Here is a 17,221-nt window from a genome sequence, read left to right as displayed (position 1 = left end):
CTGGCTCCTATCTTGACAGTTCTAGTCCGTCCGCTTCATCTCGGCAACTATAACTGTTACTCTGCCTCAGACTCTCTCACCTGGACCTCCTCTATCTAGTCAGTGTCCAGGGCTCATCCTCTGGCACGGCCGTTCCTATCTTATTATTGAATACGCCTTGTCGAGGGCCTTCTGTAAAGTGGATATCAGGCTGGAGAAATCGCCTAAGACCCCAGACAACCCCGACAACCGGTTCCTTAACTTGCCTGTTCGTTAACACGGGGCCTCCTCTCCTCCTCACCTCCGGACTTAAAATAGCTCCTTTTTAGAATGGATAGCTCATATATGACATTAAACATAACAGGTAACCTTAAAATACCAAAGGTAGTAAAAGGTAAGACACGACACGAATTACTTTTCTTTCTTACAGTAATGCACTTACTAATTCACTTTTTATTTCTGTTTTAGAGGGTTCAGGGAAAAAAAAAAAACGCCCGAGCGGGTTTACGATTATTTCATTGGCGCCCTCACAGAGTGAAAACTTGACCACCTCTTCCCCCCCAATATGTGTAGTTATCTATAGGTTACCACCCTATTATAACACAATGATGGGGGGTGTCAAATTTTATTCTGTGTGACCATCACAGAAATAATAGTTGACCCTCTGGACGAATTCAAACAGGCGCGACTGCAGTTCCCAAATAGCTAAGACCTACGTCTCAACTCTCAGAGCTACAGTCGGTCCGGCCCATTAACAATTGAACATAAGAACTATAAGGGCTTAAATTATTGAAAATTTACTACAGGATGAGCAATACCCTATTCGTAGAAATTATCGCCCCTATGACTAATATAACAGCTCATCAAGTTTCCAAAAAGTACAATTTGAGCATTTTATGAGATACCACTGTACAGCATTGTTGTTCTAGGTCTTTAATAAAGACAATGTTTCTGGAAACACATAATTACAAACAAAAGAAGCTTTGTAGCATCTGAAGTTGTTGAGGCTGATGTGTTCATACTTTTTGGCTTCAAGAAGTCAAGTGAATGAACAGGATATCTAAGTTCTAATTTTGAAAATACATTGAAGAGAGGTGCTATTATTAAAAAAAATAAGACAATGGTTTTGAACTTCGTTATTAACGTATTTAAGAATGTCATCTAATATAATTTAAAAATATAACAGAAATGTTCCATTCTTCTGGTATATATTTGAGTTTTTTCTTCCTCTTTCTCCCACATCACCAACAACCAATTTTGGTGAGATGTACTTTACTCAACAATGAATTTTTAGAAGTTATCCTTATTCTATCTGGCAACATAACGTAGGGAATATTACAAACCCGACATTGTTTAACGATTTTTTTTTAATTCAAATGCATTACTGAAATTGTCTCAAGTATTCAATTTGATGTCAGAATATCTAAAGAACTAGTTCCAAGTTCTTGTTCAGGCCACGTTTATTACTCCAATTCTGTAAATTCCAAACTCACTGTTTAACTTTCAGCAGTATAAGAACCTCTAAGTGAGTTGTTGTTTGCAGAGGTAATTCCTATCTACTGCAGTATAACTTCTTTGGATTAGAGATAACAGTGTGAGATTATCTTAACCTTGTATATGATATTTATTCTCTTACCTAATGTATCAGTTTTTATTTTCTTCTTTTCACCATAACAGTTTTATGCCTATCGGATAACATAGTGTCTATCTTACCTAATATCAAACAGTGTTATGAAACATTTATTTAACAGTTACAAGTGCAAAATTAACTATTGATAAATATAACAGTGGCTACCATATCTTGTTACAGTATAGCAGTAAATTCTTTATTTATATTATCATTTATCTGTTTTTACCCTCTACCAAACACAACAATTGAAACTCAAATTAATTATCCAAACAACCCAGCTTATTCTGGGCATAGTGTAAAGGTGGGTGTCCCTAGGACACCCTTCTATGTGGCCCCAACAGTGATCTCTTTTTAACGATTTAGCCTATTTAAAATTTAAAAAAATAAATAGAAATATCGAAAAATAATTAGAACAGACAGATAAATAACTTAACTGCGGAAAGAACTTTAAAAAAACTTTATTGGTATCAAAGTCACAAAAAAACTACTACTACTACTACTACACTATTACTACGAATAACAAAGTAACAACTCTAATAACTGAATGACTTCCTAAGCTCTGTAAAAGGGGGATATAAATACAATAATGGTGGAAGGGGATAATGCTGAGTCAGATATATAGGGTTATGCACCTTAACTGACGATATGTGGGACATACCAATTTTTAAAAAGTAATAATAATCGTTTTCTTATGATAGGTAGCTAAAAATATAGTAAAAATAGCGAACTTTTTAAAAATTAATTAACTACTATTCTTCATTCCGACAGCTTTAAGACGGTTAACGTATTTTTTCCCTTCAAGAATATAATAGATTATAATAAATAAGATGGTACGTAGAATAGATAATTTTTCTGTTTACGTTTTTTTTTTAAGAAGTCTATCCTGTACATGATATTTTAAGTTACATATCTGATTATCCGATTGAGCTCAAAGTTTATCCTAATACGAAAATCCAATGAAAATGGAATATTATAGTAACATTGATACAGTCTATTGCACGAAACAGATGAATTTGAGGAATATTAGCACACACGATTCTCAATTGACTTAATTCTTTCGAATGCTTAGCTGATTTTTATTAAAGAAATAATCATCAGCTATGTTTGAACAGATCAATAAGATTCCTAAGGTTTATTAGCAAATGGGGTCATCGGGTTTGTTAAACCGTTAATATAATTTAGGTGCGTCTTACCTAAACCAAAGTATGCTCCTTTATTCAAAACCATAACTTGCATAAAAACTGAATCGACGTCATCACCGTACTCAATCGTATCCTGATCTTCGTATAATTTTAGAGACCATTTCCCTGTATCCAGGTATTTCTGAATAAGAAGTCTCTGAATGACGTAAGCCTCCCCTTCAATTAAGAAACAACTGGTATCTGAAGCTGAAAATTCAAACTATTCACAATTGGCATAAAAAATTTTGCTGAAAGTAATAAACTATAGTAGGCATTACTTTTTGTGGCATTGCTATAGTTTTTAAATAAAATAGTATTAGACCAGAGCAAAAAAAAATTTTTTTAAATATGGTTTCAATTCCACTTAAGACTAATGACATTGACGAAGCCATACAAAACTTAATAGAATCTATAAGATTTTGCATGTACGACAACACAACTATCAGTAAAACTAATAATAGCATACCTACTAACTAGCCACACCACATTCGCATCTTATTAAAGGAAAAACGAACAGCAAGAGCGAAGTGGCACAGGACTAGATACCCATCAGATAAAACACATTATACTAAATTTACAAACAAACTAAAATTAAAACAGAACTTAAAAAATTCAAGCTCCACTAATCCATCTAATTCCTCTCGAATCCAATCCTTACAGTCCAAAATCCTTAATGCTCCTCACTTTGTCACAAATCAAATCATCCATCAGGACCTCAATGTCCCCTTTGTTGCCGATTTGGCCAGAACCAGATACCAATCCTTCCATAATAAACTTCCCAACCACCCAAACAAACTCGTTTCTAACCTGGCTTCTCCTTCACTACCTAATAATCCTCCTAGACGTCTGAAAAGAAGATGCCCTCGAGATCTTATCCTTTAGAAATCTTTTTGGAGTTCTATCAATGGGTAGATTCTCCACATGTTTTTATCATGTCATAATATCACTTACAGCCAATTTACTTGATGTGTATATATGTATACAGTTGTAAATATCAATAAATAAATTATTAAAGAAAAAAATATGGTTTCAAAGAACATACTAGATAATTTTACAATGGAGAATGTTTTGCTAATCATCGGGTCATAAAAGGTTAACGCAAAACAATGGTATATTTTATTTCTTCCTTAATCTATTTTACTTATGCAACGTTTAATTCTTGGGGTTAAAGGAAGTGGCTTTGGGTTAGAACAACATATCTTTGATATAAACATCAGAGACCTGGAATCTGTTCTCTTTTTCTCTTACACACAAACACCAAATAAAGCCACCTGTGAACAGATTTTCTCCTTTGTTCTAGCTAAAGAATATTGTCTCTGTTTTTGTGTCTCCACGACCCAAAAAGTATAATGTCATTGCTTAACATTAACAGTCAAGAAGTGTTGTTAAACGAAAAATGGGTTGATATTATTTCGAGACGTATCTCTACTTTTCTTTGATAAAGGCACATCTGACAAAGAGAAGTTTTGTTTCGTATATTTGTGACCGAAATGGAGGGGAAACAAATTAGATTATTCCTTATGCGTCCTACTTGTCTCATCTCATTCTCTTTGTTTGTTTGATGGTTCATTAAGCCTTGTGCATTAGCAATTGAACACCTTCGAGCAGCTAATCGAATTTTTTCGTTAATATTTTGTAAAGCTAACGCTTATTTATTTATTATTCTTAAACTAACAGTGGCAGATTTATCAATTATTAAAATTTGATTAATTTATTATATATTCAAATTTATTAAATTTTGTCTATGATACAAATTTAACTTACCATTCACTAATTTGTTCACACCATAGCTTTCTATCCTTCCAAGTTTACACAACTCTCTCATAATGTCCATATCTAAATAATAAAACAAATCGAATGTTTTTAAATAAGAGAACACTTCAAACCAAAGCCTAAGCAGCGGCTCCAAAGTTTGTAGCATAAATTGTTTGTCGAATTTAATGCAAAGCACATCCTCTGTTGAAATAAAACTTTATTAAATACTCAAAATACATCACAAATCATAAATGAAAAATGTGTAGGTCATATTAAATAATAAAAGCCTTCTGTGTGTTACTGCCATCGTTATTGCGGGTACTGTATATCCGCTTACTCGCCTCCTTACTTATTAAGAACCTACACACTTGGGATCACAAATTTTAATGAAACTTTTTTTGGTGATACTAGGTCGAAGAATATGTTAAATATGTGCAAGGACCCTTAGCAATAAGAGCCGAAGAAAAAAATGACATAAATTGAAAATTTTTGTATATTATCGTATGCCACCTTTGGTCCACGTGTATATAATGATTATTATATACCAATCGATCTATTATTTTATTGTAGAAAAAGGAAAAACGATTGTTGAATTAAATTAGCTTAAGGGTCTAAAAAATTACAAAAAATTGAAAGTCACTTCTAGTAAATTAGATGAACAAAACATTATTTAAGAAATATCATGTCATTCGTTCTAAATGTGTTTGGAAACATTCACATACACTAATTTTCATGCAAATCAAAAATTATAAATTTTGGGCTAGACTTGGAGGACATAGTTTTCTGCCGATGATAGTTGGTCAAATAATAAATTCTTTACTCCTAACAATGTTATCCAAATCCAACGTAACTACAACCATTGTAAAGCTGAATTTTTGCTTTAAATATAATATACTGAAAGACGGCCTTTACGTACTTCGATTATGTTTTGTAATTAACAAAAAACGCCATTTTCTCAAAATATAGTCACTAATACACACGAAACTTAGGAGGGATTAAGTACTGTCTAAAGTACACAAAATAGTACTAATTGTACCGTCTTAAACAATTTAGAACAGGAAATTTAAAATAAAACGGTAGACAACCTTTCTTTAATTATAAACTACTTTTTATCCCATACAAAATCATTGAATCTAAAATATATTTATTCACGTGGGCTGAAAGAGCAATTCAGCTTTCCAACGATTGTAGTGACATTGGTTGTGGATAACATTGTAAGTAGTTATGAATTTATTTGAACAGGTGACATAGGTAGAAAAAAAAATACATTTCCTCAAAAAGTCAATTTCAAAAATTTATTATTTTTATATGCACGAAAATGAGTGTATATAAGGGTTTTCAAACACGTTTAGAACAAATTCGGCATGATTTTGTTTTTAGAAAATTTCCTTATCAACTTTACTGAAGAGACTTTTGATTTTTGTAATTTTTTAGACACTTACGCTCATTTAATAAAATCAACAATCTTTTTTTCTTATTATTGAGGGAAAAAAAGATTGATTAGTATATAATTATTTCTTTTCTTAATCTTTAAATACATGTAGAGCAGAGGTAGCATACGAAAATATACAAAATTGCTGAATTTATGTTTTTTTTTTTACCTCAGCTACTGTGGTGCATTGGCAAGAACCCTCAAATAGATGCCCGATATTTTTCGACGTAGTATCACAAACAAAAATTCATCGAAATCGGTGTAGCCTCCCGATGTAAGACATGTAGTTATAACAATACAATAATAAAAACATAAAAGAAAATGTATTCATGAAAAATCTCTATAATACATAGTAAATCTAAAAGAAGGCCTTAAATTTATTTCTGATATCTGGAATAAAAATATTTGGTAAAAATTAATAAGAATCCTTCCATCTCCCCACAAATTCAATAAGCTTTGATTTTTAATTCGAGTCATTGACCAAACATAATTGTAATTATAGAGTTAAAATAATTATTTTAAAAATTTTGAACACTCAATAAACTCAAAGATGAATTAGGTAAGATTAAAATATATACAATCGTACTCTATTTAGGTATATATTTTGTGGAACTTTCCAGACTTCAACACACAGTTAAGTGTTATAATTCTATAAAATGATTAATCGTAAGGATATTTTTCATGTTTCTTAGCAATGTGTTTTAATAGTTACACTAAAAAAATTATAAATCGACTTACTCTTGATTATTGCTATACGCTTCCTAGGCTCTCCAAAGAGCAATTCCTTACGACCTAACATATGCCCTCGGGTATAGTAATCGTTGTGGGCCGCCCTCATCTCCTTGAATTCCCAGTCTTTTAAGATAAGCTTTTGGAACTCCATTACTGGATCACTAGTCTCTTCAGGTACAACCTCAATGACACCACTCAATATAAAATAGGCTGAGAGAGAGTCTTGGTTTGGAAGGTATAGTATCCTTCCCGCTTCGTATCCTTGAATATATGCATTCCTCACCAAATCTTTTGTAATTGGCTGAAAATAAAGTTATAAGATTGACTTGGACTTTCATGTAATGCTTATTGAACCTCATTTCACTTCGCTTCATTAAATAATTTCACAACTCTTCCAGCCAATTTAACCTAAGTTATTAAGAAAATACATTTTTTTTTCTAATTTGTGCCAGTGTCGAATATATTTATTATATATCAGATTAAAATTATCTTAAGGAGGTATTTTAATGTGAAGTTTCGTTGAATACGTATTTTTTCATGTTATTTTGGATTTGTATCGTTACATTTCATAAAAAGGTTGTCTTTGAATTTGAATTAATAAATAATAAATCACTTTATAATAATTGGCCCTTTTTCCCGTAGTTCAACGATGAAATTATATTATTTACTTCTTCTTCCGCTAAATCCTGTGTTCGCCAAGCGTTGAGTCGCCCTCGTAGGTAGTTACCTCAATAACAGGAGTGTCAGGATCAGGGGTAACTACTACGAGGTCGAGAGAAAAATCGAAAGAGGATGTCCCCAGGGTTCGGTACTTGGACCAGCTCTGTGGAAACTGCTATTCGATGAGTTGCTGGGGGAACTAGAGGACAAGGGGTTCCTTGCCACGGCCTACGTCGACGACCAGGCAGTCATGGTGGACAAGAACAGCAGATTCAGAGTAAGGACAGAAGCGGAGAGGTGTGCCAGTCTCGTAGGAGAGTGGTGCGTGAGGAGGAAGTTGAGTACGGCAGCAGCCAAGACTCAGCCCATACTCATAAGAGGCTCCACAGACAGGACTCATCCTATCACCCTGGATATCCAAGGAGAGAGGGTTAGAGCGGGTGAGGAGGTGACATATCTTGGTGTGAAGATAAGAAGAAGATTCGATGCTACTTCTCACCTAGTGTATCTAAAGGACAGGGTGACACTGTCACTCAATGGATTAAGTAGGATAGGGGGTGCATTTTGGGCCTCAGGTACCCTGCAACGATGACCATATATAAAGGTGTGATCTTGGGTATTCTGAGGTACACATCCCCTGCCTGGAGCCGAAACCTCACGCAGACACAGAAGAGAAGACTGGCCACCATACAGAGATTGGCTCTGCTGAGGGTCACGAAGACATACAGAACGGTGTCACATGAGGCGGTGCAGGTGCTGGCCGCAGCGATCTCACTGGACCTCATCCTCAGGTAGGATGTCCTTAAATATGAAGTAAAGAGGTAAGGACTAGAAGTGCCACCGGATGAGCTCCGAGAGAGGATCGGCAAGACTCCAAACTTGTGGAAGAAAATGCTGAGGGAGGACTCAATACGGAAGTGGAATTGACGGTGGGTAGCAAGCCAGAAGGGCGCTACTTTGAGAAAATTCAACCCTACCGTCCTTTCTAGATTGAAGGCTAAATGGGTCATCCCAGACTATTTAGTCTTACAGATCCTAACAGGACACGGGGAGTTTCGGGGAAAGCTGCAGAGCTTTGGAAAGAACATCGACCCTTGGTGCCCCACGTGCGAAGTACTTGAAGCAGCAGAACACGTAATAGTGGATTGCTCCGCCATGGAAGATCACCGAGCAAGGCTGTTGAGAAAGACCGGGATTTTCGCCCTCGCCGAGTCGGACTTTCCCTGGTTGATGGAAGAAGAGAATTATCCCTTCTTCAGAGAGTTCATTTATGGATGGAAGGAGATGGTAGGTCCAACACATTTCTTGTCTTGGAAGGACTTGACCGCCCAACATCGGCGAGCCACCAGAAGAAGATAAAGCTGACCCAGACTGAGACCAGGAGGGCTGGACCAGCCTGGTAACTGCAGGAGGCACCCAGACGGATGCGTACCAGAACGGCCTACCGAATGGATGAAGATCTTTAGGAGCAGTGGCATGCGCAATCCCAGCGCGCACTACCCCACTGCTCCCGCACCCCGTATGCCAAAAATTGCAAGGGAGGAGAAAAAAAAAAAAAAAGAAAAAAAAAAGAGGAGTCGCAGTATCAATCCATCAGTCCATCTAGTCCACCGGTCCCTGGCCCTGTCTAGTTTTCTCATCTCCGGGATGGTGCGTCCTCTTTCTGCCCCTAGTTTTCCATTGTACTCAGAGTACTTGCACCTGGGTCTGCCACGAGGCAGTATTTCTTCTGACTTTGGTTCCAAAAAGCACATGGCTTTTCTGGTATCGTCCATTCTACAGACGTGTCAATACCACTTCAGTTGCCGCTCTTGCATTGTGTCTCGCTCTGATTTCACCTCCATATCCTCCCGAATCCTTTCATTTCTGATACAATCTCTCCAGATCTTACCAACTATTTTTCGGAGGAATCCCATTTCTGCTGACGCTATCCTTCCTACGTGCTTGTCTAGAACTGTCCAGCTTTCTGGTACATACAGGAGGACTGGGGGGAATACAGATTTAATTATCCTTACTTTGGCGTCTCTGCTTACTTCTTGCTTGCCTATAAGAGTTTTGGAAATCTGATAGTACACTCCACTGGCCTTCTTCACTCGATTTAGAACTTCCTGGTCTATTTTACCATCATTACATATTATTGTCCCTAGATATGTATAAGTATTTGCAAGTTCTAGGGGTTCACCCAAAGTTACATAAAACCCTAGTTATAGGGTCCCAAACAGTTAATTAGTTAGTTATAAACCCAAATAGTTTTATTGGGTTTTAATATATAACAGAAAGTCTAGAAAAATATGGTTATACGGCCTTTTTCATTATTGAACTAGTAGATGTAGAATACAATTTAGTACAGCGAGTGTAGACGGTCACATACACAGATGCTGTGCTTTCCTCATTTTTCCCCTGAAACAATGATTATCTACCTTGTTGCAGTTACCCCATTAAAGATTGTAATTATTAATTAGATTTAATTCTTTCATTATATTAAAAAATAAGCATTTTTTTCTTGTTTTTTTTTCTCATGAGATTTGTCCGCAGGATAATATTTCAATATCATCTAAGGAATTGACACCGATCGGAGAAAATTACTTGTTATATCTTGATAATTTTTTGTTTGTCGTTATCACATTTTTTAAAAAAATATCTTAGTAATATGTGTTTATAATTTTTTTTCTGTACTGAAAATGTTTAATACTAAATTGAGAAATAAGAAGGAAAAATCTGATTCCTCTAATAATTTTTTTAAGTATTTGTTAATTGAAAAAAATAAAATATTGTTTAAATGTTTTATTAATAATTTAATTTTAATTATGTTCCCTTGGTGAATAAATGATTAATGTTAATATTTTTTAATAATAACAAATATATTAAATAATTTTAATGTAGACGTTTGTTTTGATTTAATTAAGTTTAAAATGTATTTGAGTTATAAATAAATACACTTTTAGAAATTTAAAAAAAAAAATTTGTCATCAAAAACGTATAGGATAAAAGGAATTTAATTGTTTTTATTAATTATTATCAGCTGCATACATCCCGATCTGGTCGTGTCTTACTTCAGGTATCCCGAGTGTATGTTGAACTTTGATTTATATTAATGTGGAAAAGGGATGTTGAAATTATGAGACCTACTTATCAATAAACGTGCATATATTTCCTATTTTTCATAAGTTCAAATATGAATTCCCTGGAGGGCAGAATGTGTTAGTGATTTTAGTTTAAATCATTTATTTATAATAATATGATACCAGAACAAACTTAGGATGGTCTCATGGGTAATATAATAATGGCTTATCTGGTGAGATCTTCGCCGCCGCAGTGACGTCTTCTAGCCACTTCCCGGTGCAGCCTCAGCGGTGGGCGAAATGGTGAGAACCATGAAATCGCTTCATGAACACAAAGAAGATTGCTTCTCCCTCAGAGGCTGGCCAGCGCCTTCTGAACTCTGGCGTGGTAGAAGGGGCAAGCCAGGGTCTGTCCTGCATGTCATGATAGATGATTTCGGGCGGCTTTGCAGCGGCTTCGCAGTCCCCGAAACGCGGTAAGGGGAGGCATCAAAATATTAAACCCCCGACCCCGACTTTATACAAATTAAAAAAATTCGGATTACTTTAATAAAAAAAACAATGAATTTAAAAAAAATTAAATCTGTACCGCTACAACCCATGAAGGGTCAGGGGTTCAGTACTTTGTAAAGAAGTACTGTTACTAGACCAACGGTGTTGCAAGGAGGTGATGTGGTCAGAATCACTCTCGACCGCCAGATGATTTTTACCCAATTAAGGGTGCCCAATTTACGAGGCTGGGCGGACTCCAGGAGGGATCTAAGAACCCACAGGAGTTGACTGACGCCTGCAGTGTAACAGGAAACAATTTTCTGCCCAGTCGGATTCGAACTTGGGTCCTTCGTGTTAGTAGCCACCCGCTTTACCCCGTGGCCACCGCTAAGTTTCAAGGAATTTAATGTAGGATATTTTTGTTTTTGTCACTGTTGTGAATACCTAAATAAAAAAACATAAATTATCAACTCACCATTGAGTACCTCACGAATGGCAGAATGAAGTTCAACTTTTCTGCGATTGTCGTAATTTGTGAATCAGTCCTATAAGATTTGTGTAACAACATCACCATTTTATCCTTTTAACAGAAAGTTCTTTTTAAAAAAATATATTTTTATTTGATAAACTTGTAAATATATGGTACATTTACTTTAGGTTATTTTTAAAAACCATTAGTTCTAGAATTCTAATGCTATTTTAAAATTTTCTTCTTATAATTTTCATTGCATAAAAATGAAAACTGAGCACAACCAGGAGCATCAACGTACAACTTCATTGTAAAGTCCACCAACCTCAATTAATGCTTCTAACTTCCAACAACTGGGACTGAAATATTGTGTCCACTTTGAGGACCCAATTTTCAGCTAAGCCATGTCTAGCCATTGAGGATAAAACTGGATCGAGATAGTGGTTGACTAATGGGGTGGAGACCACTTGGATATTCTTTCCTGTTGAAACTTTGTTTGATCTCATGTGTGAGGCACACCTCTTATCGTTTTTATGCTCATTTGAATTTTTGGATTGTTACTCGTTTCTCTTTAACCCTTCATCGAATGTTGCTTGCGTGCTGGACTAAGATCAAGACCACCGAGCCAGGTATGGTTGCGCGTACAATAAAGGAATTCACCCCTAGTTCAGAGGTAGACGGGAGTCCTGTGGTAGGGGATCGGGAAAAAGAAAACTATTAATGATGTTTGCTGGGCTCTCGTCCGAGCCATAGATCGCAAGATACGTTGGTTTTGACTTCTAGGTTGACTTCAGTGGCTGGGTTTTAATTATATCTGCTAAGGTCTTTGGTGAGTTATAATCATGTAAAGATGTTTTCAAATGTTTTCCCCTATGCTTTGAATTAGTGTTTGTACTTGCAGTGATTTAGCCTTTCTACGACTTTTAAAGGCTTAAAAAATTTTTCTCCGTTAGATGGATAACTTCATGAGTCAACACTTCGGAGGGTACTACTTTCGCTACTTAAGCGATGAAATTTTTATTGGCTGTTTTTTTTTTTTTTTTTTTTTTATTTCTTCTTTCACCACTTGTAGAACGAGGGCAGAAACTGACAGCCCTTTGGATTTATCTAGGGTTCTGTTATTTCTGACAATCAAGCAGATATTGTAAATTAATTAATTAATCTTCTGTTGAGAATATTACATAAATATGATTATTCGTTACATTCTATTAGTTCAGAATCTAACTTATGTTATTTGATCTTACCATAGGATCTAGAAGATCTTCTTCTAAATTGTTAGTCGATTCCTTATTAATTTCTGTTTCTTTTTTAAATTTAATATATTCCTCAATTACTTCTGTGAGCCATTTTTTGTTTCCATTCATCTTTCTAAAGATGCAGCTCACTTTTACTTTAGGAGAAACTGACTTTAATCGGCTCTGAAAATACATTAAATCGATTTTAGCCTACTGAAGGTGCAATCTATTTTTTCGAGCCCTTCATTAAAATCAAAATTAGTAGTTCATACACATGTAGTACATGAAATGTATTATATATATTTTACTATACATTTCATGTATTATATAAGTGAGTTCAAAAATGAAATTTATGCTAGCCTAATCAATTTTTTTTCTAAACGATAATGGTTAAGTTAAAAAAGTATTCAAGTCGAGCACTATTAAAAATTGTTGTTTTTTCATTGATTGGTTTTAAAAGTTCATAATAGACAATAATATACCAAAACTAAGTACTAAATTTTTTATGTTTAGTATTTTAACACTAAGGATTTTCCCTCCACCTTAGTAAATTCAAACTGGTCATTTTGAAATGATCAGAAGGATAGTTATGAGTTTTAAGAATCATCATCGAATAATTTGTAGTTTAGGTTTGCAGAAAATCCGCGGATTTTTTATTTTGCGGATTGTGAAAGTAAAAATTCAAAATTTGAAGAGGTGTTAATTTTTTTTCTAGCTCCATTACGTAGGCTCAAAAAGAAACATTATTCTAAAACTATATCCCTTGAGAATAAAAACAAAATTTACAATTAAAAACAAAACTATCTGGCCGGATGACTACATAATAATAATAAAAGGTTTAACGAACCTGAAGGTTTTATGTTGATACCACAAATCGCTGTATGGTTACAACTGTATGGTAACAAATATTTTTTAAATTGAGCAACATTGTTTTAAGTGAAGCAAAAATGTTTTGTGCTTTACCAGTAACAAAACTATAATGTTAGTAATTAAAGGATTTAGAAGAAAAACGATGACGTTCCATTTTTGGGTGAGGCTTAATGAAATTTCCATAATGAGTTCTTTCAGAGACATTTTCGTTACAGAAGGCTATTAAAACTTATTTTAAATCTAAAAACAATAAAAATATCATGTTGTTTTAGTAGAAGTGAACAGGAGGAAAAGTTGAGCTACTGCTAACGTTCTTCCGCGTGGGCTTGGGGGTCCGATCGTTGTTTTAGAGTGCAATATGTTTTCAATAATAATAATAATGCAATAATAAACATTTTTAGTGAATTTATTTATTTATTTTTTACCGTTGCGTTTGTATGTTTTTATTTCATGCCACAGGCTAATATATCCCGCTGAAACCTCAATTTTAACAAAATGTTTCAATGCAGAAAAGACTATATCGATGTTATATAATGTCTCAGTCACATTATATAACATCAATGAGATAGTGAAGCCACCCAAGTTTCATTGTAATCCATTGTCGTCATCCAAGGAACTTTCTAGAGGATGAAACTGACGTCATTCTAAAATTACTAATGCTCTTTAGAATGAGTTTGGATAGCAGTCGATCATAATAAGGTGACACTCAGTCTTATCATTTGTTTGCTTACAACAATGAGAACCCAGTTGAAGGGATAAGACGAATCCTTTCCTATTTTTTGGGGCAAACTAGATTTTCTCAAAGGTATTCATCAGCTTAATGTAACCATTTGTCACAGTTGAAAATTGAACCAAAATATTCCGATTTGGATGTCCTAAACATAACCAACAGTGAGGTATGGCATGATTCGACCTCATTAAATACTATATATATAAAATAGTTTTACAGATTTCGTAAATGTCAATATATAATTCAAGAAAATATATCATTAACCCTAGAATGACACACTTCTATAAATCAACTTAATCTGACACTCTGGGGTGTGATACACCCCAACATATGAATTGGTATAAAATATAAGTGATATAACCTGCAATGCTTATAATGCATTTTAAAATAACCAATGGTCTAGGTAACAAAAATAAATCATTTCAAAATGGGCTATGTACATATGTATTTCCAAAAATCACATATTGTAAAATTTTACGAGCCAACTAGCTAAAAAATGAATAAAAATTAATTGTTGTTCCAAAATAAAAAAAATTATTTGTATGGCTCTTAAATACAGACAAATACGAAGTAAATGAATCATAAAACGAGGTGGAAAGTCATTTTTAAAATTAAAAATGAATAAAATACATTGAGTGAGCCCCGAAGGGACCTCTTTCACACACTACACTGCAGACATATTGCCACCCTGTGTTCATTGCAAATAGCTCTCTAACATTGCAGACATGTCAATTTCGTCTTCCTGTCCTTTCCCCTTTCACAAAAAGAACACCTTACTTGTTTCTCCAAGATCGTATATTTATTTATTTGCGCATCTATTCCTAAAATGTCATCAATACCTAGGCGCAGTGACCGACGAAGTGCCTCTGCCTGTAGCCTCCTCTTTAGGCAGGGTTCCAGAAGTGAATATCCCAGACCAAAAAATAAGTCTTTGCGTTTCATTTTATTTTCCTACTTTACCAGATTAAACAATATCATACTGTTCACCCCGATATGATCCAACATTCCAAAAAAAAAAAAATGGAGTGGCCACCTCTTTGTTTTTCTGGCCGTTGAGTACCCTTTACACATGTGATCAAAAGTATCAGTTCATCCTTTATTTAAATTATAATCATGTATGACTTGTGGTTTACCAGATTCTTCAATGACTGCATCATCTTGCATTGTTGGTTGGGTGCCATTTTGTCATTAGCCTTCCTCTCTTGTCTATTTAGTTTATCATCAAATCTCAAGCAGTATGAGAGGAAGCTCAGTTCATGTCGAAATAAAGGATGGTCCCTTTTTGTAGAGAAAAGCTCCTCTAATGAGAGTTTACCGGATTTATTATTTACTTACACTAAGGACACTCTGGGGTGTGAGATACCCCAAGACTAGTTCAAATCACAATAAATAGCAAAACGAGACTGACACATGGCAGCAGATAATCAGAATCAATTATGTTATGAATGAAAGTTATTTACACGGCGGGATTTAGCAAAAGAGCTACACATGTAGGAATTATTCAAAATTTAAAAAGTGCTGGGGTATGTGACACCCCAGTGTGTCGTTCTAGGGTTAAATTAAGACAATTCCTGTTGTAAAAAAAAATAAAACTCAACATTTGATATTTAAAAAACTCTCGATTTCGAATAATTTGAAGGTGACCATTCTTTATAATAGGTTACAAGAAAGTAAAAGAGGAAATTTTCTTTTGTAGAACATATTGATAAATATTAAAAACTTACTGTTCGGCGTGCTGCTCCTCCAAAACTAGTAGAAATTCTACTCATTTTTGATAAAAATTCGTCTACTTTAGCTTATTGTGAACGAATATATGCGAATTGAAATATTTCAAATTCCTACATAGTACTCACTCTTGCACTAAGTGACCTATTCTTACATTCTACCATCATAATTATCCGTCTATTGCTAAAAATTAACAATGCACATGTTTATTGTTAATACGTATATTTATAATATAATAATAAAAACATTATTAGAAACATATGCATAGATCATGAAAATGTCACGTTTGTTGAAGATGTCTTCAGTCACTGAGGTTTTCACCCATTCCAGCCCCTACCTGTTTTAATTTTCACTTCTTGGATTGTTAAAGTTTATAATTACATTCTTATTTTCTCCGTAGTTCTACAGCCCGGAATGGAACTTAGATTCCTGAACAATAGTACTCCAGACGTCCATATTCTTAACCTTTTCTCTAGTTTGTTACCCTCATCTACCTGAGTTAGTTCTCTAAATTAACCAGCTTCTTTTCGGTCTTCCTCTTTTTCTGGCCTCATAAGTTGTTTTGGAAAAAAGAATCTTTTTTGTTACTTCGTCATCGGGCTTCCTCAGAAGGTATGATCTAAAAGTGAAGTCAATAAACTATCGTGGTAGTCAATAAATAGAATATAAAGGCTGGTTTTATGCACCCAGCATTTTTCTAACATATGTCTTACTGTAAACTTTTGATCAACTGTTCCTTTTTATTTTCAAAATCCGTACTGATATACACTTTCTTGGAATAATTCTTTTATAGAAATTCATTCCTAATTCTTATATTGTGACATACTCCCTTTTTTGAAAAATGAGACAAATCAAACAAGTTCCCCACTCTTGAGGCATGCTTTCAGCGATCTATATGTCAAAGACCAAATCAAATAGATGTGTGAGCATACGCTTGCAACTAATTATAAAAAAAATTTAAAACCGTTTGTAAATCTTTATCGAAAACAATATTCTTTTTTTTTAAATTTCTGAATTCCTTAGATTAAGTCTTAAATATTAGGTGTGTCATTGTCGTTCGATATTAATACCTCAGCATTAATTTTTTCATTTTTAGTTTAATTTAATAACTCCCATCTGTCGATCACAAGACTTTTCCCTTCGACTATGTCACCATTCTCGTCTTTGCAGGTGTCCACTTTAGGTTGAAAGACGTGACTTATTTATCTTATAGCTCCATTAAATTTTCTATTTTTATTATTTGTATGTAACGATTCATTTTTTTTTTAA

General features: G+C 34.3%; 1 protein-coding gene across 1 annotated transcript in view; it reads right to left on the bottom strand.

Annotated features, from left to right (window-relative positions):
• The window catches only part of LOC106688008 (uncharacterized), a 26,376-nt gene extending 10,239 nt beyond the window's left edge, over window positions 1-16,137 (bottom strand). The window contains exons 1-6 of the mRNA XM_014432268.2: window positions 15,952-16,137; window positions 12,637-12,810; window positions 11,399-11,503; window positions 6,716-7,010; window positions 4,555-4,746; window positions 2,803-2,997 (exon numbers count right to left, since the gene is read on the bottom strand). Of these exons, the coding sequence (XP_014287754.1) occupies window positions 2,803-2,997; window positions 4,555-4,746; window positions 6,716-7,010; window positions 11,399-11,503; window positions 12,637-12,810; window positions 15,952-15,996 (1,006 nt within the window). The 5' untranslated portion in view covers window positions 15,997-16,137. The remainder of the gene's footprint in view (window positions 1-2,802; window positions 2,998-4,554; window positions 4,747-6,715; window positions 7,011-11,398; window positions 11,504-12,636; window positions 12,811-15,951) is intronic.
• Window positions 16,138-17,221: the final 1,084 nt, after the last annotated feature.

Source organism: Halyomorpha halys, unplaced genomic scaffold (assembly GCF_000696795.3).
Source record: "Halyomorpha halys isolate HHAL.00 unplaced genomic scaffold, Hhal_1.1 Scaffold1039.1, whole genome shotgun sequence".
Lineage (NCBI taxonomy): Eukaryota > Metazoa > Arthropoda > Insecta > Hemiptera > Pentatomidae > Halyomorpha > Halyomorpha halys.
The sequence above is the reverse complement of the archived record's forward strand: the minus strand, read 5'-3'. Positions and strand labels throughout refer to the sequence as shown.